General features: G+C 45.4%; 1 protein-coding gene across 1 annotated transcript; it reads left to right on the forward strand.

Annotated features, from left to right (window-relative positions):
• Positions 1 to 1,961: 1,961 nt before the first annotated feature.
• PDZK1IP1 (PDZK1 interacting protein 1) lies at positions 1,962 to 26,654 on the forward strand. Its single transcript, XM_033915369.1, has 4 exons — positions 1,962 to 2,111; positions 13,982 to 14,102; positions 18,821 to 18,919; positions 26,234 to 26,654. Exons 1-4 carry the CDS (start codon positions 2,045 to 2,047, stop codon positions 26,307 to 26,309), a joined length of 363 nt encoding a protein of 120 aa, XP_033771260.1. The 5' UTR covers positions 1,962 to 2,044; the 3' UTR covers positions 26,310 to 26,654.
• Positions 26,655 to 27,145: the final 491 nt, after the last annotated feature.

Consider the following 27,145-nt stretch of genomic DNA (forward strand, 5'->3'; position numbering starts at 1 on the left):
AATTTTAAAAAAGGTTCCAGGGGAGATAGAACATAATGGCAGATAAAGGCCAATTGGCCCATCTAGTCTGCCCATCCGCTATAACTATTATCTCTTTCTCTCTCTGAGAGATCCCACGTGCTTATCCCAGGCCCTCTTGAATTCAGACAGTCTCTGTCTCCACCACCTCTTCCGGGAGACTGTTCCAGGCATCTACCACCCTTTCTGTAAAAAAGTATTTCCTTAGGTTAGCAGTCAAAGACCCTCCTCAAGGGCCACAATCCAGTCGGGTTTTCAGGATTTCCCCAATGAATATGTATGAGATCTATTTGCATGCACTGCTTTCATTGAATGCTAATAGATCTCATGCATATTCATTGGGGGAAATCCTGAAAACCCGACTGGATTGCGGCCCTCGAAGGCCTGCTCCAGAGCCTCTCACCTCTTAACTTCATCCTATGCCCTCTCATTGCAGAGTTTCCTTTCAAATGAAAGCGACTCGACTCCTGCACATTTACATGACATAGGTATTTAAATGTCTCTATCATATCTCCCCTCTCCCGCTTTTCCTCCAAAATATACAGCAGAGCTGCTCAAGTCCAGTCCTCGAGATCTACTAGCAGGCCAGGTTTTCAGGATCTCCACAATGAATAGGCATGAGAGAGATTTGCATATCAAGAAAGCAATGCAGGCAAAGCTCTCTCATGCTCTCTCAGGTGGATATCCTGAAAACCTGGCTTGCCAGTAGATCTCAAGGATTGGACTTCGGCAGCCCTGATATACAGATTGTGATCTTTAAGTCTGTCCCCATACACCTTATGATGAATACCACACACCATTTTAGTAGCCTTCCTCTGGACCGGCTCCATCCTTTTTATATCTTTTTGAAGGTGAGGCCTCCAGAATTGTACACAATATTCTTAGTTAGTGGGTCCCAACCCTGTCCTGGAGGACCACCAGCCAGTTGGATTTTGGGGATAATCCTAATGAATATGCATGAGAGAGATTTGCATATAATGGAGGTGAAAGACATGAATATGCATGAGAGAGATTTGCATATAATGGAGGTGAAAGACATGCAAATCTGCTCCATGCATATTCATTAGGGCTATCCTGAAAACCTGACTGGTCCTCCAGGACCGGGTTGGGAACTACTGTTCTAAGTGAGGTCTCACCAGTGTCTTTAGCAGGGATCTCAAAGTCCCTCCTTGAGGGCTGCAATCCAGTCGGGTTTTCAGGATTTCCCCAATGAATATGCATTGAAAGCAGTGCAATGCACATAGATCTCATGCATATTCATTGGGGAAATCCTGAAAACCCGACTGGATTGCGGCCCTCAAGGAGGGAGTTTGAGACCCCTGGTCTTTAGTCACTCCTTCTCTTTTAAACTGAGAGAGCTCTGTGTGACCATATGGCTCCAGAAAAAAGCCATAAAAACGGATTGAGACATCCGGGTTTTACTTCCATTGAAAGCAATGGAAGTAAGGAGAACAGATTGAGACATCTTGGTTGCTTTCAATGGAAGTAAAACGCGGATGTCTCAATCCGTCCCCTTTTTTTCTGGAGCCATATGGTCACACTACAAGTTGGGACAACTTTGCTCTCACTAAGAAGCTTAGGTCCCTTCTTATCTTTTAGGATAGTTCTGAAAACTACTCTCTTCGCCAAACATTATGGAAATTAACTATTCCTACATCTCCCAAACCAGTTTCTTCTCTGTCTTGTTATTTGATCCTAGTCGTGGTCCATATGGACGACCCGGTTTATAAAACGAAGTTTTAGTTTGGTTTCACCAAATCATCTCCTTCAGAGAGTTCCAAGGCAGGAGCTGCATTGTCACTTTGGCCAAGGACGTGTAAGAAACTGGTTGGGACTCAGCCAGCGAATTTGCATTTTTTCAATGACTACAGCTCGCCATAGAGGAGTTTGGTAATTCCCCGGCGTTGTTCCAAGGGAAAGGAGGCGGGTTGTGGCTTTGTTGCTCTCAGATTTCACTCGGTGCAAGGGAAGGTCCCACTTCCTGGCAGCTTATTCTGCTCTGATTCAGCTCAGGAAGGCGTCTAACATGTTCATCCCTCCAGTCTCTCTGCTGGGGGTTTTGCTAATTTTGGGATCTGTCAGCTGCCAGCAAGGTAAATGGGATATTTCTTGGGGGGGGGGGGGGGGGGTATCAGTCTTAATAGATTAAGTAACATAGTAACATAGTAGATGACGGCAGATAAAGACCCGAATGGTCCATCCAGTCTGCCCAACCTGATTCAATTTAAATTTTTTTTTTTTCTTCTTAGCTATTTCTGGCCGAGAATCCAAAGCTTTACCCGGTACTGTGCTTGGGTTCCAACTGCCAAAATCTCTGTTAAGACTTACTCCAGCCCATCTACACCCTCCCCAGCCATTGAAGCCCTCCCCAGCCCATCCTCCACCAAACGGCCATACACAGACCTGTTTGTTTGGTTGGTTTTTTTGCCCGAACACTTGCAGGTAGTTAAACTTTCTGTTTCGTTGAAGAGTCGAGATTAAACTATCTGATTGTTAGGCTGCGATTAAAAAAACCGGTGTTAGGAAATGCACAAGGACTTTTTTTTTTCTGAGTTTGGCCACAAGCCTGCCAGGTTCTCAGAGTTTGGGTGGATTTTTTTTTTTTTTTTAACAAAACGTTTATTCAGCGTTTATCTGCCTATGGAGTAATGCCCTCTAAATCTCGGCCGCATGAAAAGGTGCCAGGGTGGTGGGGGCGTTAGGAATGGATGAAGGTAACGCGCAGGGATATTTTTCGCACGTATTTACTTAGACCAACGCGCTTGCGGCGGGTGCAGCTTCCGCCATTTTTAAACAACGCGATGAATGATAAACTTGAAAACTAGCACATCACCGAGGCAATCTGATAAAATTAAAAAAGAAGCATTGTTACCCATCTCTGCAAGAGAAAGAAGAACAATCTTAGGTCTACAAATGAGCATTCTCGGTCCACAGTGGGAAGAATCCGAGCTCGAAATGCAGAAGGGGTTTGAAGCTTTGATCCTGGGTAGTCTCAGAAAATTAAAAAAGGGAAAAAAATCTGTCTCGGGATATCAGCTGGCCCGGCCTTTAGGTAGGACTAGGCAATCGCCTAGGGCAGTAGCTTCTGTGGGGTGGCAAAGACCAGCTGGAGGCAGAGGCAAAACGAAGTGGGGATTTTTCTAATACCCATTAACCAGATTTATTCTGGGAGGTGGGTGCTGTGCTCATCATGGATGTTAAGGTAACCAGGGAGCTAAAAAGTTAATTGGAAGGCGGTTGCCTAGGGTGCTTACTACACTTGCACTGGTCCTGGATACTAAACCCCTTCCTTGAGGTCATTCAGGGTCCATACTCAGGGAAGGATTAATTCGTCGAGGGCCCCTAGGCACCCAAGTACACTGGGCTCCCCTGCCCCGCCCTACCCTACCATGCGCCCAGGCGGAAAGAGGAAGCTACGTCGGAGGGAAGCTTTGGGCAAGCAGCACCGCTTGCACAATTATAGTTCCCGTTGCCTTTCTTACCCGCGTTGCTTGCTTGTCTTACTTTCCGTCGATGCGGGGGACCGCATTGCCGATTGGGTGGGGGGGGGGCTCGTGTTGCCGATCGATACTGGAGGGGTCCATCGCCGTTTGGAAAAACAATGTTGATGCCCTCCTTCATCGGGCCCCCCTGACCATTTCGGGCCCTAGGCACGTGCCTACTTGTCCTATTGCTTAATCCTGCCCTGTCCATACTGACTCACTGCAGCTGGATTAGCTTTGTCTCTGTGGCAGAAAGTTCTCAAGCCAGAGCGGCCTACAGAGAATGTAGTATTTCCCAACTTCTCCTGATGTTTATAGGAAAGTGAAGCGTGACGGTTGCTCTGCTACAGGGGTGTCCTTGAGAGCTGCTACCTAGTCGGATTTTCAGGACCGCTCCAATGAATAGACATAAGATCTTATTTGCATGTACCAGCAGCAGTGTAGCATGGGTAGGAGCCACCTGGGAGGGGAATGGTGGCTGGCATCACCGTGTCATGCACCCCTCTACCTTGTACACCTCTTCCAATCTTCATCAGCAGCAAGTAGCTGGCTCAGCTCTTTCTCTGATGCATTTCATGGTCCTCCGAGCAGGAAGTGATGTCGGAAGGAGAGCTGAAGCCGCAGGTAGGAGACGCTGCCAGCAGAGATCTGAAGAGGTGCCGTTACTCCCGCCAAGATGGCGCATGGGGCTGTCCACGCCCGCCTCCCCTCACTATATCGTTGTGTACTAACTCCAAAGTATGCAAATAGATCTCATGCATATTCATTGTGGACACCAAGGGAGTAGCTACGGGTCGGCCCAGGCCCACCCGATCCCAGTGACTACCAGTCTGTGACACTCTGCACAGCTGCATTCAGTCATGCATTGCAGCCTCTGAGCTCAGCAAGCAAGCAGCACAGCAGCCTTCCTGCCTACTCGGGACTGGGAGTTGGGCTTTGGGGCAGGAACCTGCTCTGGCGATTTGGTGAGAGGAAGCAAACACATTCCTCATCTCTCCACGGGCAATCGTGCATGTTTTTTTTTTCTCTCCCACCTCCTATGGTCCAGTGTGTTTCTCTCTTCCCTCCTCCCCGTGGTCTGGCATCTCTTTCATTCCCCCCCCCCCCTACATGGTGCCGCTGCAGTTCTCCCACATCAGCTCTCAAAGTAGCCTTGCCTTTTGTTAGACCTGGAAGTTTTCTCTCTGCAGAGACTGACAGGAAGTTATAAGAACAGCCTTACTGGGTCAGACCAATGGTCCATCAAGCCCAGTAGCCTATTCTCACGGTGGCCAATCCAGGCCCCTAGTAACTGGCCAAATCCCAAGGGCTAGCAACATTCCAGCATCTCAAAGAATAGCAAGATTCCGGAACCCCAATGAGAGCAACATGCCAGAGCTGAGATTGTGATGTCATAATGCCTCATTCCACAGTGCCTCAGAGCCAACCTCATCAGTGATGTCACAATAGCTTATTTTTTCTATACTTGGCTTATGTAAGAATATAAGAAGTGCCTCTGATGGGTCAGACCAGAGGTCCATCAAGCCCAGCAATCCGCTCACGCGGCAGCCAAACAGGTCCAGGACCTGTATAGCCTTACTGGGTCAGACCAATGGTCCATCAAGCCCAGTAGCCCGTTCTCACAGTGGCCAATCCAGGTCACTGGTACCTAGCCAAAACCCAAAGAGTAGCAACATTCCAGCATCTCAAAGAATTCCGGAACCCCAATGAGAGCGACTTTGCCAGAGCTGAGACTGTGATGTCATAATGCCTCATTCCATAGTACCTCAGAGCCAACCTCATCAGTGATGTCACAATGGCTTAATTGTCCTATACTTGGCTTATGTAAGAACATTGGAAAAAGAATATAAGAATTACTGCTGCTGGGTCAGACCAGTGGTCCATTGTGCCCAGCAGTCCGCTCACGCGGTGGCCCTTAGGTCAAAGACCAGTGCCTTAACTGAGACTAGCCTTAACTGAGACTAGCCTTACCTGAGTACGTTCTGGTTCAGCAGGAACTTGTCTAACTTTGTCTTGAATCCATGGAGGGTGTTTCCCTTATTTGAATCCCTGGAGGGTGTTTTCCCCTATAATAGCCTCCAGAAGAGTATTCCAGATTTCTACCACTTTCTGGGTGAAGAAGAACTTCCTTACGTTTGTACGGAATCAATCCCTTTTTAACTTTAGAGAGTGCCCTCTCGTTCTCCCTATCTTGGAGAGGGTGAACAACCTGTCTTTATCTACTAAGTCTTTTCCCTTCATTATCTTGAATGTTTCGATCATGTCCCCTCTCAGTGTCCTCTTTTCAAGGGAGAAGAGGCCCAGTTTCTCTAATCTCTCACTGTACGGCAACTCCTCCAGCCCCTTAACCAGTTTAGTTGCTCTTCTCTGGACCCTTTCGAGTAGTACCGTGTCCTTTGTGTATGGCGACCAATGCTGGACACAGTATTCCAGGTGAGGGCGTACCATGGCTCGGTACAGCGGCATGATAACCTTCTCTGATCTGTTTGTGATCCCCTTCTTACTCATTCCTAGCATTCTGTTCGCCATTTTCGCTGCCGCCACACATTGTGCGGACAGATTCATTGACTTGTTGACCAGTATTCCCAAGTCTCTTTCCTGGGGTCTCTCTCCGAGTACTGCACCGGACATCCTGTATTCGTGTATAAGATTTTTGTTACCGACATGTATCACCTTACACTTATCCACGTTAAACTAGAGAATGACACGGTGGTTGTTACCCGCGGCTAGCCGCGGGTAACCCGCCAAAACGGTGACCAAAAAACAGGTCACGGCGAGTTTAGGGACAAGGCCATTCACCGCCCCATGGAGTGGTGAATGGTAGCACGGGGCGGTGAACAAGTAGTGAACGCGCGGTGAACGAGGGTTCGATCCGGTTTATATATTAATAATACTTAATTTTCCATTAGACATAACTTTATCTAATGTCTGAATACCTGCTTGCATCCAATTCTTCCAGGAGATCCCAGCACTGCCTACTTGGATCTTGGAGTTTAACCATAAGGACTGTAAAGTAGATTTTATTATAGGAACATCTGTTAATTTATCAATAAATGTAATTGTTTTCCATGTATCCATTGTTCCTAGCATAACTTGGTAATCTGATACTTAATACATGTGATAACCGCATAGGGGACATAATTTTCCATTCTAGGTATAACCAATCTGGAAGATGTTCCATGAGCTCGGGGAGGATCCTATACATTACCTGGTGCATTATATCAGCCTGATGATACCTATAAAAATTGGGAAAATTTACTCTATCTTCCGGAATCGGCTTTTGTAGAGATACTAAAGCAATTCTAGTTTTTTTACCCAGCCAAATAAAATAATAAGAATACTATTTAGTTTTTTTTTTATAGAAAGACCCCTGAAAGTAATCGGTACCATACCCATTTGGTAAAAAACAACAGGCAAAATCATCATTTTTACTGTCTGTACTCTCCCCCACCAAGACGGATGCAATGGGTTTCAATGTTCACACATTTCTGATACTTTTAATAATATGGACTTTTCTTTTACCTGTAACGTTTCTTCCAATGTCTTCTGGATCCAAATACCTAAATATTTTATACCCCCCTCTCTCCAAAGAAAAGGGAACGTATCAAATAAACTCTTGGAACAATTAACATTTTAAAGGATTTACTCCAATTTATCTTATAACCTGAAAATGTTCCAAATTTATCAATCAGCTCAAGTAGATGTGGAATGGTTGTTTCCGGATTCCTCAAACGAAGCAAAATATCATCTGCATAAGCAGAGACTTTATATTCCCGACCTGCGTAAGGAATACCCTGACTCTCCCCTTCCTGTTGAATAGCTAATAACAAGGGTTCCAAAACAATATCAAACGGTGAAGGAGATAATGGACATCCCTGTCTAACTCCCCTCCTCAGACAAAAACGTTCCGAAAAAGTATTATTAATACCGTGTTTCCCCGATGATAAGGCAGGGCCATCAAATAAGACAGCCCCCCCTTTTTAGAAAAAAATGTAAAATAAGGCACCCCCCCGCAAATAAGCCACCCACCGATACCTGCGCTTACCCGAATCGGGTGGTACGGTGGGTGACTCCGTGTGGTCCCTCCGTCTACCGTATTTGCCTCCATGGCTGCGTGCCGCGCCTCGTCATGAAGTGAAGAGGAGGAAGTGACAGGACTGCAGCGCGCGCACGTGACTCCGCGCAAGGAAACACAGGCAGCTTCCCTCATCCCTCCCTAACGGAGACTGCAGGAGTTTGTTCACGGCCAGAACATCCAAAAGTGAGACACGCAGACAGGTTTCTTTTGCTGTGAGCAATACCACTTACTGTATATAAAGCCTGTTTAAATTGCATACGGTATATAAACAATGGTTTCACATTGTCAAGTCCCCTCTGATGCTGCACTACAGAATAATCTCTTTACTGTGTTTCCCTGATGGAGAACATTGGGGACATTAAATGGTACAATATATGGTATGATGGATAAAGCTGGCCATACACGGTACGATTTTTCAGCCGACCGTTTTCTTCCTCCAACGAACGCATTGCGAACGTACCTATCGCGAACGTAATAAAATTCTGTTTTTTTTCAACAATAACTGTGTACTGTAGTCTTCTTCATGGGTAAATAAGGCATCCCCCCGAAAATAAGCCCTAGAGCATATTTTGGCCTTCCAAAAAAAATAAGACAGTGTCTTACCATCGGGGAAACAGGGTATATAATCTGGCAAAAGGGGAGCTATACAAAGTTTGAATCATCTGAATAAATCCAGAACCAATAGCAAACCATTCCATCACCTAAAGGTCCATTACACTCGATCAAATGCCTTCTCTGCATCCAAAGATACAGAGAAGGCCGGATCATTCATGGAAAGCCAATCTGGTGTTATTTGAAGACTGTCTCTGAGCAACGAACTCCGTTTGGTGCATACCAATAATATAAGGGAGAGCCTTAGCCAAGCGTAGAGCCAATAACTTAGGGCTCCTTTTATGAAGGTGCGCTATGGGGGTTGGCGCGTCGGACATGTCACCACACACTGACATGTCCTAACACCTCATCAATGGAGGCATTAGGTACTAGCGCGGCAGACGGTTTAAAGCGCCTTTGTAAAAGCACCCCTTAGCCAGAAGTTTACCATCCATATTTATCAAAGAAATAGGCCTGTAATTTGAAACCAACATAGGATCTTTATTTGGCTTCGGCAAAACTATAGTTAAAGATTCTGCCATAGTACCTAATGTGCAACCTTTAGTCAGTTGAGCCTTAATTTGGTTTTTAATGATGTAATTATTAACTTCCCCTCCCCCTTTACCCTCAAGTAGAGAATGACACGGGGAAAATTTCTGTCCCCGTCACTGCCCCGTCCCCGGACCTCCATCCTCTTCACCTCCCCGTCTCTGCCGTCCCCTTCACCGCCCCGTCACCGTACCCGTTATCCCTTTCACGGCCCCGTCCCTGTCTCTGCCGTCCCCTTCACCGCCCCGTCCTTGTCTCTGCCGTCCCCTTCACCGCCCCGTCACCGTCCCCGCTCTCCCTTTCACCGCCCCGTCCCCGTCTTCAGCGTCTTCTCCTCTCCACCCCCAGCACCTTTCACGCAGTCCAGCAACTTCCTCCCGCCGGCCAGCTGTGCATTTCTCTCCCTCCCTCCCTCTTACCTTCTCTTGTGGCGAAACTGGCAATTTCTATAAGGCTATGAGCTGTATTACAGCCGAAGCCTTGAAGTCGCGTCGGGTTGCCTGCTAGAAAAGTCTCCTCCGATGCAACCGGAAACAGGAAGTTGCATCGGAGATTTTTCCAGCAGGCAACATGACGCAACTTCAAGGCTCCGACTGTAATACAGCTCATAGCCTTATAGAAATCGCCAGTTTCAACAAGAAAAGGTAAGGGAAAAGGAGGGAGGGAGGGAGATGCATGGCCAGCGGGAGAGAGGGAGCTGCTGGATCGAACGCTCGTTCACCGCGCATGCTAACCATTCACCGCTCCACGGGGCAGTGAATGGCCTTGCCCCCGATCTCGCAGTGACCTTTTTTTTTATCACTGTTTTGGCGGGTTACCCGCGGCTAGCCGCGGGTAACAACCACCATGTCATTCTCTATCCTCAAGCTCATGTTTGTATTTGTAATTTTTCTATTTAATGTTCACATTTTCCCCCCTACAAAAATTTATTTTAACCTTTCATTTTTAGCACCGTAAACCGGCCAGGTGCACGTCGACGGTCGGTATATTAAAATTAATTAAACTTGAAACTTATGTTATTTGCTGCAAACGCTGCATCGTCTGCTGTAGGACCTGCAATGTCCTAGAAAAATAAAAATAAACTTAATCCCTCTTAAGAAAATTGCAAGGGTGTGTTGGTTGGCTTAAGCTTGTTTTGCAATTGTTTCAGGAGTTACGAGCTGAGTTCTGCCAGGAACAAGTTTCTTAATATGTCATGATGTGCTATTGTTTTGGTTTTTCATTGCTTTCTGTGTGTGTTTTGTTAACTCATTGCACCCCCCCCCTCTCTTTTTCAAAACCGTAGCGCGGTTTTCAGCACCGGCCGCGACAGTAACAGCGTCAGCGCTCCTAGGAATTTTAGGAGCATCGGAGCTGTTATTGCCGTGGCCGGCACAAAAAAAAACCACGCTACTGTTTTGTGAATGGGGGGGGGGGGGGAGCAGGTTACAAATCAAGGGGCCCTTTTACAAAGCTGTACTAAAAAGTAGCCAATGCTGTTAGCACGTGGGTTTCCGCACGCGGAGGCCACTTTTTAGCGTGGCTCTTTAGGTGGCCACAATTTGCTTTCTCCTGATAATAGCCATGGACTAATTTTGAAATTTGAACATGGTCATGGCTTATTACGTAGGCAGGAAGGGCTCCTATGCTAACCATGTGCTAATTTGGTTAGCCTGCAGCGATGTATGTGTCCTGACCTATTAGCACAGGGCATGCCTACTCTCTGCCCCCTTCTCCCCCCACCCAATAAGTCTATTTTTTAGTGTGTGAGAGCCGTACACTGATCCCAAAACGACATTAGAAAGTAAATAAATACATAGATGTAAATGTCTAATGAAATTGCTCTGCTTGCTTTAATTGTAATCTCTAACCTGTATGGAGCTTGGCTAGTTAATAGGTTTTTTTATAAACTTGGAAAATCCAGTGAAACGTTTACCCGGGCAACTTATTATCTAGGTCCAACCATTATCACACGGATAGACATTGCTGACTCCAGCTTTGCTGTGGAAAAACCCATCGGATGTATTGCTAATGAATGGCTAAGAGAAGGACCAGATAAGGAAAAATACTTCGGCTTAAAATCTAGTCCTGGACTTCTGTAAATTCTTTTTCTATTCTTTTATGCTGGGTTTTACTAAACGGCGCGAGAGGCCGGTGAGGTAAATGCCGCGATGCTCGTAGGAATTCTATGAGCGTTTCAGCATTTACCTGGCCGGCCTGCACTAAAAAAACTCTAGCGCCGTTTAGTAAAAGGAGCCCTTAGTAACCGGCTGGTCCTGCATGTTGGCGCAGAGGTCTCGCGGACCTCGGGGCCAGATGCACAGAGCTCCGGCAACCCAGTAAAAAAATAACAGCTTGGGAGCAATTTTGCTTTTCTGGACTATGCTCTGCATGCTATTTGTACTGAGCAGCCTGGTAAGACGAGGAGGAACTGTTCCTAGTGCTCGCAAGCAATTTTCTTTTTTTTTATTGTATTTGTGACTTGCCTAGGATCAAATCCACATACTTAGGTTGTTGAGGCAGGAGCTCTAATCCCACTTCTGCATCTAGAGGATGACACAGGGACAGAATATGTCCCTGTCTCTGCGGCTAACCTTGGGAAACCAGCCCCATGTCATTCTTTAAGAAGAGAGGGAAGAATCAGAGTCTGAATGGGCCCAGCCACTGACCCTAAAGCCTTGCATTGAAGAATACTGGTGTACAAGGACTGAGGTTGAGAGAGACATTAAAGAATGACAGTCTCTGTATCCAGAGCAGATATTGTGATGTCATAATGCCTCATTCCACCAATAAGAGCCAGCCTCATCAGTGATGTCACAATGGCTTGATTGTCCTAGACTTGGCTCACATAAGAATCAGAGTCTGAATGGGCCCAGCCACTGACCCTCAAGCCTTGTATTAAAGAATGCTGATGTAGAATGACTGAGGTTGAGACAGACACTAAAGAATGACACTGGATGGCTTCCTGTGGTTATCTGCGTGGACAGGGACAAATTGTCCCTGTGGCATTCTCTACGTACTGTGTATGGTTGTACCTGAGCTCTGATAATCAGCAGAAGCTTAAAAAAAGTTGTCTGAGACTGAAAGTTTTTTTGTTTGTTTGCTTCTTCCTCAGAACTTGAGCATAGGAGGATTGGCTTAGTGGTTCAAGCTCCTGCCTCAACAGTCCAAGGTTGTGGGTTTGATCAAGTTTATTAAAATTTGATATCCCACTTATCAAATTTCTAAGCGCTGTACAAAGGTAAAATAGCTAAAATGTAGGGGAAGCTCATAAAAATCTCATAAACAGATATATATTATCATACAATAGGTAAGGGGTGAAATACAATACAGTAAAACCTTGGATTGCAAGTAACTTGGTTTGCAAGACAAGCAAAACATTTGATTAAATTTTAACTTGATATACAACCAATGTCTTGCAATACAAGTACATACAGTATACACACATCACAACTGATCTGATGGTTCTTTTCTCTCTCTCTCTCTTCTCTTTCTCCTCTTTCCTCTCTCCTCTTTTTCTCTCTCTCTCTTCTCTCTCCTCTCTCTTTCTCTCTATCTATCTATCTTCTTTCTCCTCTCTCTTTCTCTCTCTCTCCTCTCTTTTTCTCTCTCTCTCTCTCCTATCTCTCTTCTCTCTCATCTCTCCCCTCTCTTTCTCTTTCTCTCTGACACCACAGGAGTGTAGTGACTGTTCTAAATGAGTGAGGTTTTGCTATACAAGTACGTATAGATTTTGTATTAAAGTTTTTAGGTTGTGGAACGAATCGTCTGAGTTTCCATTCTTTCCTATGGGGAAATTCACTTTGATATACAGGTGCTTTGGATTGCAAGCATGCTTCCGGAACGAATTATGCTCACTAACTAAAGTTTGACTGTATTTGATATGATAATAAGACATGGTTATTCAGTTTAAAAGTTGTTGGGAGATTATAAATCAAATGCGTCTTTAAAGAAAAAACGTTTTTAGGTTCGATCCTGAGCAAGTTTTAGGTTTGGACACAACTGTTGTGCATGGGTTATGCGAGTGTAGGTCCCTTGCCTAACAGACGCAGCTCCAGACCTCCTGTAAAATTGTACCTGGCAAGCGGTGGGCATTCCCTTCTGTGCATCACAAGGAAAGCTCATGTAAACACTAACGGGTTCCTTTTCATGCATTTGCATAAGTTCCTGGTGGCTGCTACGGCAATTGGTAACAGCTCCTTTGTGAGGACATGTCCGGGGGGCTGGATGGGTTTTCAAACCCGGGCACTTTGTCTGGGTTTTGAAAAGCTTCTAAGAAATCACCGTTGGGTAGGAGAGCATCCGTGCATGCATGGATGCCATGTGATGATGTCATGCTCGCACATGATGTCATCGCTGCGCATGCGCGGATGGTCTCCTGCCCGATGGGAGCGGGGATGGGTGGAGCTGGGCCTAGGGGGGGTCTGGATTTTCCAAACAGAAAACCTGGTAACCCGATCCCGAGAACCCTTTTGTGCGTTGGAGGCTGAGCTGCCGTGCAAGTCAGACCAGGCTACAATCAGACTTTTGGGCATTCCCCACTCGGTAACTTTTCTGTCTTCTCTGCCCCATCTTTCCCTTTTTCCATTTAGTCGTATGAGTGCATATTTTGTCCTGTCATAGTAACATAGTAACATAGTAGATGACGGCAGATAAAGACCCGAATGGTCCATCCAGTCTGCCCAACCTGATTCAATTAAAATTTTTATTTATTTATTTTTTTTTAATTTTAATTTTTTTTAAATTTTTCTTCTTAGCTATTTCTGGGCAAGAATCCAAAGCTTTACCCTGTACTGTGCTTGGGTTCCAACTGCCGAAATCTCTGTTAAGACTTACTCCAGCCCATCTACACCCTCCCAGCCATTGAAGCCCTCCCCTGCCCATCCTCCACCAAACATCCATACACAGACACAGACCTGCAAGTCTGACCAGTAACTGGCCTAGTTCAATATTTAATCTTATTTTCTGATTCTAAATCTTCTGTGTTCATCCCATGCTTCTTTGAACTCAGTCACAGTTTTACTCTCCACCACCTCTCTCGGGAGCGCATTCCAGGCATCCACCACCCTCTCCGTAAAGTAGAATTTCCTAACATTGCCTTTGAATCTACCACCCCTCAACCTCAAATTATGTCCTCTGGTTTTACCATTTTCCTTTCTCTGGAAAAGATTTTGTAGTTGCTTTATATATTGTAAACCAAGTTTAGCTTTTATAAGACAAAGCGGTATGTCAATTTTTTTTTTTAACCTAATTGCTAGTGCTTCTATCCCCCTTTTCTCATCAGGAAATGCTTCCATCCAGAGACGCTTCCCCCAGTGGCTGACTGGACTGATCTCGGTGTCTGTTTTCCTCTTTCTTGTCCTGGCTGTCTTCGTTGTAAATCGGGTCTGGTGCAAGGATAAGAAGTAAGATCTGCTTTATTGTTTAATTGCGACAAACGCAACAGAAACGGCCTTCTCACATCGGAGAGACAAAGAAAACAGTGAAGGTGACCACAAAATGCTAAAATTTTTTATTCATCCAAATAAACACTCGGCATGTATGTGTTTCGGCCCAAACGGCCTGCGTCAGGAGTCTGAATACAAATTCGGAACCCGATAGCCAATTCTTTATGATCATATCCTTGTAGTTGCATAATTAATTTTTACTTTTATTAATCTCTACTTTTTTTTTTAGTAGTTATATACCACTTATAGCCTAAGTGGTTTTCATTCAGGTACTCAAACATTTTCCCTATCTGTCCGGACAGGCTCACAATCTATCAAATGTACCTGGAGCAATGGTGGGGATTAAGTGTCTTGCCCAGGGTCACAAGGAGCAGTGTGGATTTGAACCCACAACCTCAGGGTGTTAAGATTGTAGCTTTAACCACTGCGCTACACTCTTCCCATTCTCTCCTTGTTTGGGCTGAGAACCTTTCGGTGGCCCCTCCTATTGTGATGTCATAATGCCTCATTCCACCAATGCCTAAGAGCCAGCCTCATCGGTTATGTCACAATGGCTTGGTTTCCCTAAACTTTCACTTTCAGTACAGCACTGCAAAGGAGCTTACCGTATTTGTTTTTCTGTCCACTAAATCAGTGTTTTTTAACCTTTTTACACCTATGGACCGGCAGAAATAAAAAAATTATTCTGTAGACTGGCATCGGTCTGTGGACCAGCGGTTGAAGAACACTGGGCTAAGTCGTGGGCCAGACCCCGCCCATCTCTACCCGATGTTCACCCCAGAATCCGCCTCCATAATAGTACTAATTGCACCTTGCATGTCCCTCATCTGGAAGCCTTCCCTCCGACGTTGCAACGGCAGAGAGAAGGCTTCCAGTTCAGGCGCAGGATGCCCGTAGGATCCACTGCCCTTGGCTTTGTGCACTGAATCAGTTAGGAAGAGGGAGCTGGCTCGAAGATACCGCCACATCGATCGCACCGTGGACCGGCGATTGAAGAACATTGTTTTGGGCCTGATGCACGTGCTGGCCCTGTGGACCGGCAGGAAATTTCTGTGGACCGGCACTGGTCCATGGACCGGTGATTGAAGAACACTGCACTAAATTACACTTTTTTATCCAGTTGTATGCCACATGGTTCCCTAGAATGTGGTTTTAATACTTTTAGAACCCCTGAGGAAGGAGTGTTTTTTGAAACATGGACCGTGTCAGGTCCTGGTTTATAACCCTAGGTGGACCATATTCTTTGGATACAAATTGCTTATTTATTGAGTAGGTCCCTTCATCTTGTAAAAGAGACAGACGGCTGACAGGAGATAGGATCGAAGTCTACAAAATCTTGAATTGAGTAGAACGGGTAGAAGTGGATCGATTTTTCACTAGGGGACACTCGATGAAGTTACAGGGAAATACTTTGAAAACCAATAGGAGGAATTTTTTTTTCACTCAGAGAATAGTTAAGCTCTGGAACACGTTGCCAGAGGATGTGGTAAGAGCGGATAGCGTAACTGGTTTTAAGAAAGGTTTGGACAAGTTTCTGGAGGAAAAGTCCATAGTCCGTTATTAAGAAAGACACGGGGGAAGCCACTGCTTGCCCTGGATCGGTAGCATGAAATGTTGCTACACCTTGAGTTTTGGCCAGGTACTAGTGACCTGGATTGGCCACCGTGAGAATGAACCACTAGGCTTGATGGCCATTGGTCTGACCCAGTAAGGGCTAGTCTTATGTTCTTATGTACATCATGATCTGCAGTTCTCGTTAGCTGTTTGAACCCACAACCTCAGGGTGCTAAGACTGTAGCTCCAACCACTGCGCCATGCACCCACTCTTTCCACTCTAAACTCAAGTTCATGTGGAGTGAACTTGAGTTTAGAAACGCGTACTTGTTGAGTCTTTATTTGGATAAGTAAAGAATTAACAGGGGAACTGAACAAGTTCACAGTCAGTAACCCTGGAGCTGAATAAGTTGGGAGTTGTGGCCAAAACTAGAAGGCTGGGATTGTTGGAAATTATTGTAATCCCCGATTTTTAGGGTTTTGTAGACGCCTACAAATTAAATCATGTGAAACTGACTCTGCTTACTTTACGTTCTTGCACACATACGATGAATGCTGAAAAAAAATAGGCGAATCCATGAAAAATGCCTGAAAGATGTGAAAAATTTGTATAAAAATGAACAGGAATCAAACGGGTCCATCTGTAACACTGTGCCTAACTTTATTTCAGTATTGAAAATCAAAACTGAATATTGAAACTGTAAATTTGCGCATTATGGTCACTGGGCCTAAGCCATAACGTTCGGTTCTCCACTTATCGACATCTGGGTTGCAGTTTGTTGGCATGTGCATCGTCGTTACCCTTTTCAATATTCAGTTTCAGGCTTCAATACATTGAGATTATGTTTGGACCTCTGAGGCAGGCTGTTTTGGCCGAAACACAATTCATACCATTGTTGCACACTATCCTTGCCAGCTAACATTCACACCTAAGGTTAGGCATGTAAATACAGCCCCCTCCCTCTTTTTTTTTTTTTAAACCATAATGTGGTTTTTAGCGCCGGCTAAGGCGGTAACGGCTTCGACGATCATACGTTGGCACTGTTACTGCTATGACCAGCACTAAAAACGCTAGCATGGTTTTGTAAAAGGGGGCAGAGTTATTCCATAACAAAAGTTGTGCACATAACTATTATTATCCCAGGACAAGCAGGCATGACATTCTCACATGTGGGTGACGTCATTTACGGAGCCCCGATGCGGACAGCTTTTCAAGCAAACTTGATTGAAGATTTAAGTTTGCTCTGCTGGACCACGCATGCGTGCCTTCCTGCTCCACTAGAGGGCGCATCCCCTCCTCGTGGTCTCCAGTTCGTTTTTTTCCGCGGAGCCTAGAAGTCGTGTATTTTTAGGCTCTGCCCCAAGTGCCTTCTAGCACCGCGTTTTTTCTTATTTTTCTTATTTTTAGTGTTTAAAGTCGCTGTGCGCCTCTTTTTCCCTGCTCATCTTCGTTTTGAGGCAACCCGGAGGCCTCCGGGTTGTCGCGGCCGGTTTCATTTTCTATGTCCCGGCCTTTGACCGGTTTCAAAAAGTGCACCCGGTGCGAGCGGCTTCTCTCCATCACAGACCCGCATCGCCGGTGCATTCTCTGCCTAGGGGCCGACCATCCAACCGATTCCTGCCCCCAGTGCGCTACTTTCCAGAACCGGGCCCTCCGTCGAAGAAAAGCCCGCATGGCAGATCTTTTCGCCGCCGACCAGCCCTCTATTATTATAGAATCCATGCTTAATGCACTCCATTTCAGCAGCCTTTTGAGAATTACCCCCTGCACTGTCCGCACAACATTTGGGAGGGCTTACTATCTTCTTTCATGTTCACTATATATAACCTATGGTTTTATGTTTGCAGTGGTAGAAAAGCAACTGCTGCAAACAAGTCTTTTGAGACGCCTTTTGTAGGAAGAGAATGATACGGTGACAAAATTCATCACCGTCCCCACGGATAACCATGGGAAACCATCTCCATGTCATTCTTTAGGGAGAGAGGGAAGAATCAGAGTATGATTGGACACAGCCACTGACCCTCAAGCCTTGCATCGAAGAATGCTGGTGTAGAAGGACTGAGGTTGAGAGAGACACTAAAGAATGACAGTCTCTGGTATCCAGAGCAGATATTGTGATGCCATAATGCCTCATTCCACCAATAAGAGCCAGCCTCATCAGTGATGTCACAATGGCTTGATTGTCCTAGACTTGGCTCACATAAGAATCAGAGTCTGAATGGGCCCAGCCACTGACCCTCAAGCCTTGCATCGAAGACTGCTGGTATAGAAGGACTGAGGTTGACAGTCTCTGGTATCCAGAGCAGATACTGTGATGTCATAAAGCCTCATTCCATCAATAAGAGCCAGCCCCGTCAGTGATGTCACAATGGCTTGATTGTCCTAGACTTGGCTCACATAAGAATCAGAGTATGAATGGGCCCAGCCACTGACTCTCAAGCCTTGCATCAAAGATTGCTGGTATAGAAAGACTGAGGTTGACAGTCTCTGGTATTCAGAGCAGATATTGTGATGTCGTAATGCCTATGAGCCAATTTCATCGGTGATGTCACACAGGCTTGATTGTCTTAGACTTGGCTCATGTAAGAATCAGAGTCTGAATGCTGGTGTAGAAGGACCGAGGTTGAGAGAGACACTAAAGAATGACACAGGTTGGTTTCCCGCAGTTATCCATGGGGACGGGAATGGTGATGAATTTTGTCACTGTGTCACTTGTCCCTTTTGTTGTTTTGCCATGGGTAATGTATCCCGTTGGAGATTGACGTTGCTTGGTTCAATTGTAAGGTATACAATACTTTTGAAAAGTCATTTTTCCAACATACTGGAAATTAACCCACTACTTGCAGGTCTTGTGATTTCAAGAGTTTTGACGTTGTACAGTTACAAATAGGCTGCTAATTTTATTAGAAAACCCCCCAATATCAGCATGGTTTATGGTTTTTAATTATACATACATAGTAAAACCACCCCCCCACAAAACCCACATTACAAAACACATACATGCAAGCACGAACTTGCCTTAACCGCCTTGTTCTACATAAAATCCACATCAAAAACAATCCACCCCACCCACATGCACGGGTTTTTTAATGGCTTATTTTTTCTGTGCATTTTGTATTAGGGAAAGGGGACCTTCTGAAGTGGGCGAGAGATTCACGGAGAAAGGCGAAGCGATTGGTAACGGAACAGAGGGCCGAGATTCAGGAGCTGACAACTTCAGGTCAGTGACAAATTCAGGAGCTGATTGTGTCGATCTGTTCTCTTAGGAAAGACACGTCACACTTAGGGTCCAAAAATTACAGAATGGGGGGACTCGGGCCCAGGACCAGCCCTGTTTTCCTTGGCTCTGAGAACGTGGAGACAAACTTCCTGGAAGATCCATATTTAATGTTAAGGCCTTTGAAGCTCTTCTTGGCGTGAGACTGCTGAGAGAAAGCTTGCCTTGGATCTGCAAAATACAAGTGTTCATTAAATATAAAGCAGAAAGAAACATGTGACCATTATGCATCTAAATAATTACATACAAAGGCTTAGCCCCTCCCCCAGCCTCTTCTCTGCCCCCCATCTCCACATACTCCTTATTCCTTCTCTGCCTCCTTCTGTCATGCGTGTACTATTTCCCTTCCCCCATACCTCTGTAACGTTCTGGGCGCGAACAGGAACCCCCAAGCAGCTGTCGCGCCAGCTTCCTAGGTGCGTGTCCAGGAAATGATGTCAGAGGAAGCGCCGATGCTGGCGCGGCAGCAGCTTGGGGGTTTCTGCTTGCGCCAAGAATGTTACAGAGGTGCCGGGAAGGGAAACGGCGCACACGCAGAGCTGGAAGGGGGGGGGTGGCTGAGAGAAGGACACCCCCTCCCTTTACTACACCACTGTACACACGTGCTCATATGTGTATAAGTGTAAATATTCGAAGCAATCTAATGCAAATACAGTACTCCCCCCGAAATACGCAGGGGTTCCGTTCTAGGAATCCCCTTGAATTTGAGAGAGCAGCTGGAGCGCCGGCGGGTGAAGAAAATCACTCGCGGTCTGCTCCAACCGCCTCTTCCTGTAGTAAAGTTGGGCTACACCAATCAGGAGCTGCTTTTGACATGCGGCTCCTGATTGGTGTAGCTCAACTTTACTACAGGAAGAGGCGGCCGGAGCAGACCGCGAATGAGCGTGTCCGTGAATTCGTGGGGGAACACTTTACCCATTGGAAACCGTATATTTGCAAAGGGGGCAGTACATGGGTAGGATTAAAATGGCCTTGCACACCTAAGGGGAATTCCTGAATGGGCCCTGATGATTAGCTTGCACTAAACACTAAAGACACCCATAGGAATATGATAATAATAATAACTTTATTCTTCTATACTACTATAATCGTGCGACTTCTAGGGGGTTCACAACTGAAGAGAGCTGGACAATCAGTGAGTTACAGTATGCAGATAGTCGGTGAAATTACAGTATACAGAACATAAGAAATGCCTTCACCAGATCAGACCCCGGGTCCATCTAGTCCGGCGACCCACACACGCGGAGGCCAATTCAGGTGTTCCCTGCTGAAGACCTTGTCTAACCGTATCCCTCAATGTGTTTTGCAAGAAGGTGTGCATCCAACTTGCCCTTGAATCCTGGAATAGTGGTCTCCGACACAACCTCCTCCGGGAGAGCATTCCAAGCGTCCACCACTCGCTGTGTGAAACAGAACTTCCTGATATTTGTCCTTAAAATTGAAGCAAATTACAATATGCAGTTTGTTTAGAATTTCAGAAGGGCCCTTTTAGAAAAAGTGGCAAAATACAAAATACAGGCAAAGAGCTAACAGTAGTAAAAAATGATCAAGACTCACTGGTTGAAGATAATATAATTTTGAGGAGGAAATTGGAAGCTCTGGAGAACAATGGTCGAGCTAACAATTTGAGGATTAAAATTTCCCTAAGATCTTATCAATTTCTCCTCAAGAAATGGTGAAGCGTTACTTTATGGAAATATTGGAAATTCCTGAAAGCTCTCTACCTCCTCTTACCCTTGTACAATATACAGTTTGTTTAGAATTTCAGAAGGGCCCTTTTAGAAAAAGTGGCAAGGGTTACAAGGGTATATTATCTTCCTGTTAAATCCCAAATCAAAGAAAAAGAAAAAGTTGAGGAATCTCGGGAAAGACCATTGGACATTTCCGCAATATTGGAACAATCGGATAGAGAATTGGCTGTTCCAGCCACTCTCTTGTTGTCTGGCTTTGGCTCCAGACAAGGATTGGATATTAAAACTTTTCTTTAAAAATAGATCCAAGGACTTCCTGGGACATCATGTTCAGATAATTCCTGATGTCTCTAGAGAGACTCAAAAAAGAAGAAAAGTATTCTTAATTTTGAAACCTGGAGTGACTCAAATAGGGGGTATTTTCTTTCTGAGATATCCCTGCAAATGTGTAGTCAGATACCGTTCTTTGAAGTATATCTTTATGGATCCATCTCATTTGATAAGTTTTCTCTCAGTGAAGCGTCTTGAGAAAGGAATAGCTGTACCTAATGAAGTTTAGCTCTCTGTACTGCAGTAGACCTACGCTTTTTCTTAAAAAATGTTCTTGATTAATTTTGCTCTACTCTTTAAATCTTGATTCCAGTTATTGAGGACTAGTGTGTGATCCAAAGAAGGTTTGGATAGGTACCTGGAAGACAAAGGGATTGAGGGGTACAGATAGGAGTGGAGGTAGGTTTAGGGATAGGATTAGAGGTAAGTTACAAAATTAGTCTGGGACCACTGTTCAGGCAATAGGCCTGATGGGCCGCCGCGGGAGTGGACCGCTGGGCAAGATGGACCTCTGGTCTGCCTCAGCGGAGGCAGCTTCTTATGTTCTTATGAGTCTGTTTTATGTACAGTATTTTTATATTTCTAAGTTTAGATGTGTTTTTCAATTTTGGAAATTAAGTTAATTTGGTTACTGATCACACTTTTCTGCACAAGATTTCTATGCTTGGCAAATATTATAAAATTGTATGAATAAAAAAATTTAAAAAAGAAAAATAAAGTTATGTTATGATATCAACGGCCGCCATAAAAGTGGCCACTGATCGTGTGGCAACCACGTGACGGTGTCATGTAGAGAATTGCACCTCTGGCAAAGGTAGGTGCGGGTTTTCAAGGCCTACCTTTGACATGAATTGCGCCTCTGGAGGTATCGACTGACATCTAATTCCAGTTCTGGCGTTAGCCACACCTGCAGTGGCATTAGGCGCTGGTAGGCAACTCCAGAGGTGCCGTGCAGGTGCCGTTTTTCAGGGCGCCTTGACATTTCATTTAAGTGCCATTTTAAATGGCATGGTTGGACTTTACTTAGGGCGCCTGTCTGTGCTTGAGTTAAGGCACCATCTAGAGAACATGGGTCTTGGTGTGCTCTAACGCAGTTAGCGCCTGTTGATGAATTCCCCCTTAAATGAGCACTAAGTGCTACTCCGTGAAAGACGCTCTGAGTTGGGGGTGCCTTTTAAAGAACGCGCTTGGCTCCAAGATCCATGTACAGTTTTGGGGAACGAGGATTACGACTCTCAAAAATAAGGATATGAAAGGCCCCACGTGAAACGCTATATCAAAAGCAGCATTTGAGCTTGTGGGGTTGAATGACAAATTTGCCCCAAAGTTACTTTTGACCCCTGACGAAGCTGGTTTATTTTCCAGTGAAATGCGTCCCATTAAGTGTTGCAAGCTAAGTATAATATATGTATTGAATTTTGGTTTATTAAGAATTCTTATGCCGTATTATCATATAGATGATTGGTTATTTTGGTTGTCTTTTTGGATTAATGAAAGATACCATCAACCAGGTATCACGGGCACCATGTTATGTTAGGTGCATTGTTATGGTTTCTGAGATCCTTTTCTCTCCCATTAATGTGGTGTGAATTTTTTTCACAGTTTTAATAATTGACTTCTGATTTTGATATCATACGAGAATTTAAGCCAACTGAAACCTAGCGTCAATCCTCCGCCTCCATGAGGCACAGATCTGTCATATTCTATAACCCACAATATATCCATTGCAATGATTTAGTTATAATCCAGACCAAAAATAAGTTGTGAGTTATTGCCTATCGATGTTGGCTGGATGAAGATATTTGTTAAGGCCAATATTAATAGAGGCTTTAAGTGAAATTGTTGAATTGGCCTGTGAATCACCACAGTTTGAAGGCTATACGGATGAGCAGTTTAGGAAGACTATACTAAGACCTGCTCTCCTTGATGATCAATCTGCTCCCCCTGCTGATTCATCTTGGCTGGAGCTCGAGAATTTAATGAAAAGAGCGATTAGGGCGGAACTACATTGTAGCATGCTGGTACATATTCTATAACCCTGCATGCAAAACGTAGGAATGCCCCTGCCCCGCCCCTTTTTGGATCCACACTATTAAAAAAACATGTATGCACGCATCTTTATAGAATACCTACTAGGAAGATGCATGCGTAAATTCAAATGAGTACAAAATAAAACCAATGATTGATGGCGCCCAAGGATTGGCTTATTCTTCAACCAAACTGTGTGCCAAAATTTGTGCGTGCAGTTTTGAGCGCCATCTGTCGAATTTGCTGGATCATTTACAGAATACTATAAGTTACTGGTACCTGCTGCATTCGGGCCCACACGGTGGCGTAGTGAGGGGGGAGGTCTGCCCTGGGTGTGGTCGTCTTCGGGCTCCAGCACCCCCCTCCTCTCCAACCCCATTCCCACTCCTCTCCCTGCCTTGTGCACGCCCCTTCCTTTCCCCTGTACCTTTTTAATTTCGGCGTGAGCAGCCATAAAGTTGCTGCCTGCGTCAGCTTCGGTGCTTTCTCTAACATCACTTTCGGGATCCGCGCCTAGGAGGTGACATAGTAACATAGTAGATGACGGCAGATAAAGACCCGAATGGTCCATCCAGTCTGCCCAACCTGATTCAATTTAAATTTTTAAATTTTTTCTTCTTAGCTATTTCTGGGCAAGAATCCAAAACTCTACCCGGAACTGTGCTTGGGTTCCTACTGCCGAAATCTCCGTTAAAACCTACTTCAGCCCATCTACACCCTCCCAGCCATTGAAGCCCTCCCCAGCCCATCCTCCACCAAACGGCCATATACAGACACAGACCATGCAAGTCTGCCCAGAACTGGCCTTAGTTCAATTTTTAATATTATTTTCTGATTCTAGTTAGTCGGAGAGAGCGCCAAAAGTGATGCAGGCAACGACAACTTTGTGGTTGCTTGCACTGAAGTTTAAGAAAGGTACGGGGGAAGGGGCACATGTGCAGCGAGGGGGGGGGGGGGCACAGGGAAAAAGAATGGAGAGGGGCGCTGGTTACCATTGCTGGGCCATTGACACCACTAAGAATATAAGAATAGTCTTACTGGATCAGACCAAAGGTCCATCAAGGCCAGTAGCCCATTCTCACGGTGGCCATTCCAGGTCCCGAGTACTTGGTCAAAACCCAAGGAGTAGCAACATTCCATTCAGAATCCTAAAGAGTAGCAAGATTCCAATCTACCGATCCAGGGCAAGCAGAGGCTTCCCCCATGTCTTTCTCAATAACAGTCCAATTTGTTTGGCTTTTCCGGTATGAGCTGCTTTGAATGTACAGCCTTTCAGTGCTACAAAAATGATAAAACGTTCCCTATCTGTAGCGCAGGTGCAGTACTTGGTATTTGTGCCTTGAGAGTTGATGCTCTTGTGTTATGGATGCATAATATGCGGGGATTTGTGTTCCCATTCCGGAGACCACACCTTCCAAAAGATATAGACAGGATGAAGTCAGTCCAGAGAGTGGCTACTATAATGGTCGATGGTATTTGTTATCAACTTTATTGGGACAGACTGAATGATCTCAATATGTATACTTTTGAAGAAAGGTGGGAACGAGAGAGCGAAAAAAGACATTCAAATAAATCTCTTTCAGTTGAAAAGAAGCTTTGGAATGAGGAGGCATAGGATGAAGGTGAAAGGGGCCAGACTCAGGAGTACTTCTTCATGGAAAGGGTGATAGATGCAGTGGTCCCCAACCCTATCCTGGAGGACCACCAGGCCAATCGGGTTTTCAGGATAGCCCTAATGAAAATGCATGAGAGCCATTTGCATATTCTGGAAGTGACAAATGTGCTCCATGCATATTCATTAGGGCAGGGGTGTCCAATGTCGGTCCTCGAGGGCCGCAGTCCAGTTGGGTTTTCAGGATTTCCCCAATGAATATGCATGAGATCTATTTGCATGCACTGCTTTCAATGCATATTCATTGTGGATATCCTGAAAACCTGACCTGGCTCCGGCTCTCGAGGACTGGAATTGCCTACCTACCCCTGGACTAGGATGTGGGGAAGGTTCAGTATATGAGTAGACTGTATGCTTTGTATGTTACTTTGGTGACATCCTCTGTGACTATAGTAAATGCCTGACAGTGACCATATGGTTACAAGTCATAAAGAGCAGGTAAGTAATTTTCCAACTTAATTTCGAAGCGCTATTCCACCAGGTAGGTAGACCATTGAAATACTGCCCACCCTGTACAAGGGAGTGTTAAAATGTTCTCAGCCCAACCAAGAAGAGAATGATCAATGATCGGAAGCAATGTCAAAACATAGAATTTTGTTTCTGTAAATTGGTACTTAACGAAGCAAGATAGCACTCTTTCCAGCCACAGTGGCAAAATAATGCTCAGAATTCAGGAAGTTGATGGGTGGGTTATGTGTAAAAGTTGGTTCATAGACAAAACTGCCAAAGACAAAGGTGCGCGCCGACAACTGAGCGCAAGACGGAAGCACGCGCCGAAGAAAAAGAGTTTTTAGGGGCTCCGACGGGGGTTTTGTTGGGGGACCCCCCCCCCCACTTTACTTAATACAGATCGCGCCGGCGTGGTGGGGGGGTTTGGGGGATTGTAAGCACCCTCATTATACTGGAAACTTAACTGTTTCCCTGTGTTTTAGGGAAAAAGTGAAGTTTTCAGTAAAATGTGGGGGGTTACAACCCCCCAAACGCCCCCACAACGCGGCGCGATCTGTATAAAGTAAAGTGGGGGGGTTCCCCCCCACACCCCCCGTCGGAGCCCTTTAAAACAGTCATTTTCTTTGGCGCGCGCCTCCGCGTTGCGCTCAGTTGTCTGCGCGCGCCTTTGTCCCGGTGCGCTTTTGACCTGACACCGTAAAAGTTATGTCTAGGGATCAACACCGGCTCTTTTCCAGGGAGAAACTATCTGCAGACAAAGCAGGGGCAAATCTCAGCAGGAATTTTTTTTTTTCTGGGCAGTTTTCAATGGGAAAATCCAGGAGCAAAAGGACTTTTGCAGTGAGCCACATTGTTTGGAAATGGTTCCTTCAATATGCGCCCGCTCAACGCTAACGCGCCCGTTATAACTCTATGGCCGCGTTAGCGTTGAGCGGGCGCTGAAACGGCTAACGCGCCTTTGTAAAAGTGGGCCTTAGACAGAGTTACTGCTAGATTGCGACTCAAAGCGCCCTTCTTGAAGTTACTGCAGGTGATGAGGCCTAGAGGATTAGCCTAAGATTGACCGCCTCTCGTCTTTTTTTCCAGGAGCCCAGACCATGAGAACGCATACGAGAACCATATTGAATGGGAAGAACAGGTCGTCCAGACCACTGCCATGTAATAATTCTCTCTGGACATGGCGGCTTGAGCTATTCTCCCTTCTCTGCAAAACCACACACTGTTAATGTCTTGGGCTTGCTTTTTCTTGGTGGCATCCACGTGTCTTCTGGCTAACCGCCTCTAAATAATGTGAAAAAATACGCGAGGATTGTTATTGAGTCTCAACCTAGCCATTGGAATTTCCAGATTTAAAGCAGAGGTAGTGTGGCACAGTGTTTATAGCTATAGCCTCAGCACCCTGAGGTTGTGGGTTCAAATCCTGTACTGCTCTTTGTGACCCTGGGCAAATCACTTAATCCTCCACTCCCCAGATAGATTGTGAGCCCACTGGGACAGACGGGGAAAATGATTGAGTACCTGTATGTGAACTGCTTTGAGTGTGGGTGTAAAACTAGAAAAAGTCCCAATCCCTTTCCCTGATTGGCAGAAATCCAAAGAGCTGAGATTGTGATGTCATAATGCCTCATTCCACCAATGCCTAAGAGCCAGCCTTGACAGTGATGTCACAATGGCTTCACTGTTCTAGACTTGGCTCACTCCTGATATTGTGTTGGAGGAGAGTGTGGGGTGCAGTGATTAGAGCACAATATAATCACTCCAGTAGTTTGCTGGGGATATCTGCCTATTGTAATTCAAACCTTTTGCCAAAAATGCTTTAAAGAACAGGCTAGACTGGCCTCAGAAGCCTCGGGGCAAAGCATTGCTCCGGAGCTATGGGAGGGAACTTAAAAGACTGTGTTAGCTCCCTCCCAAACTTCTATCATTGTTTATTTTGTGATTTTTACTTCAGTACCTGCACTGGGGGGTTTTTTTTGTTGTTGTTTTTTGTCATAGTGG

This window comes from Geotrypetes seraphini, chromosome 12 (genome assembly GCF_902459505.1).
Source record: "Geotrypetes seraphini chromosome 12, aGeoSer1.1, whole genome shotgun sequence".
NCBI lineage: Eukaryota > Metazoa > Chordata > Amphibia > Gymnophiona > Dermophiidae > Geotrypetes > Geotrypetes seraphini.

What these genes read in the sequence shown, in the direction of transcription:
- PDZK1IP1 (XM_033915369.1), top strand. Translation starts at nt 2,045, where the DNA reads ATGTTCATCCCTCCAGTCTCTCTGCTGGGGGTTTTGCTAATTTTGGGA. An exon ending in ATCTGTCAGCTGCCAGCAAG is followed by an intron (nt 2,112 to 13,981) that starts GTAAATGGGATA and finishes TTTTCTCATCAG; the next exon opens with GAAATGCTTCCATCCAGAGA. An exon ending in GTCTGGTGCAAGGATAAGAA is followed by an intron (nt 14,103 to 18,820) that starts GTAAGATCTGCT and finishes ATTTTGTATTAG; the next exon opens with GGAAAGGGGACCTTCTGAAG.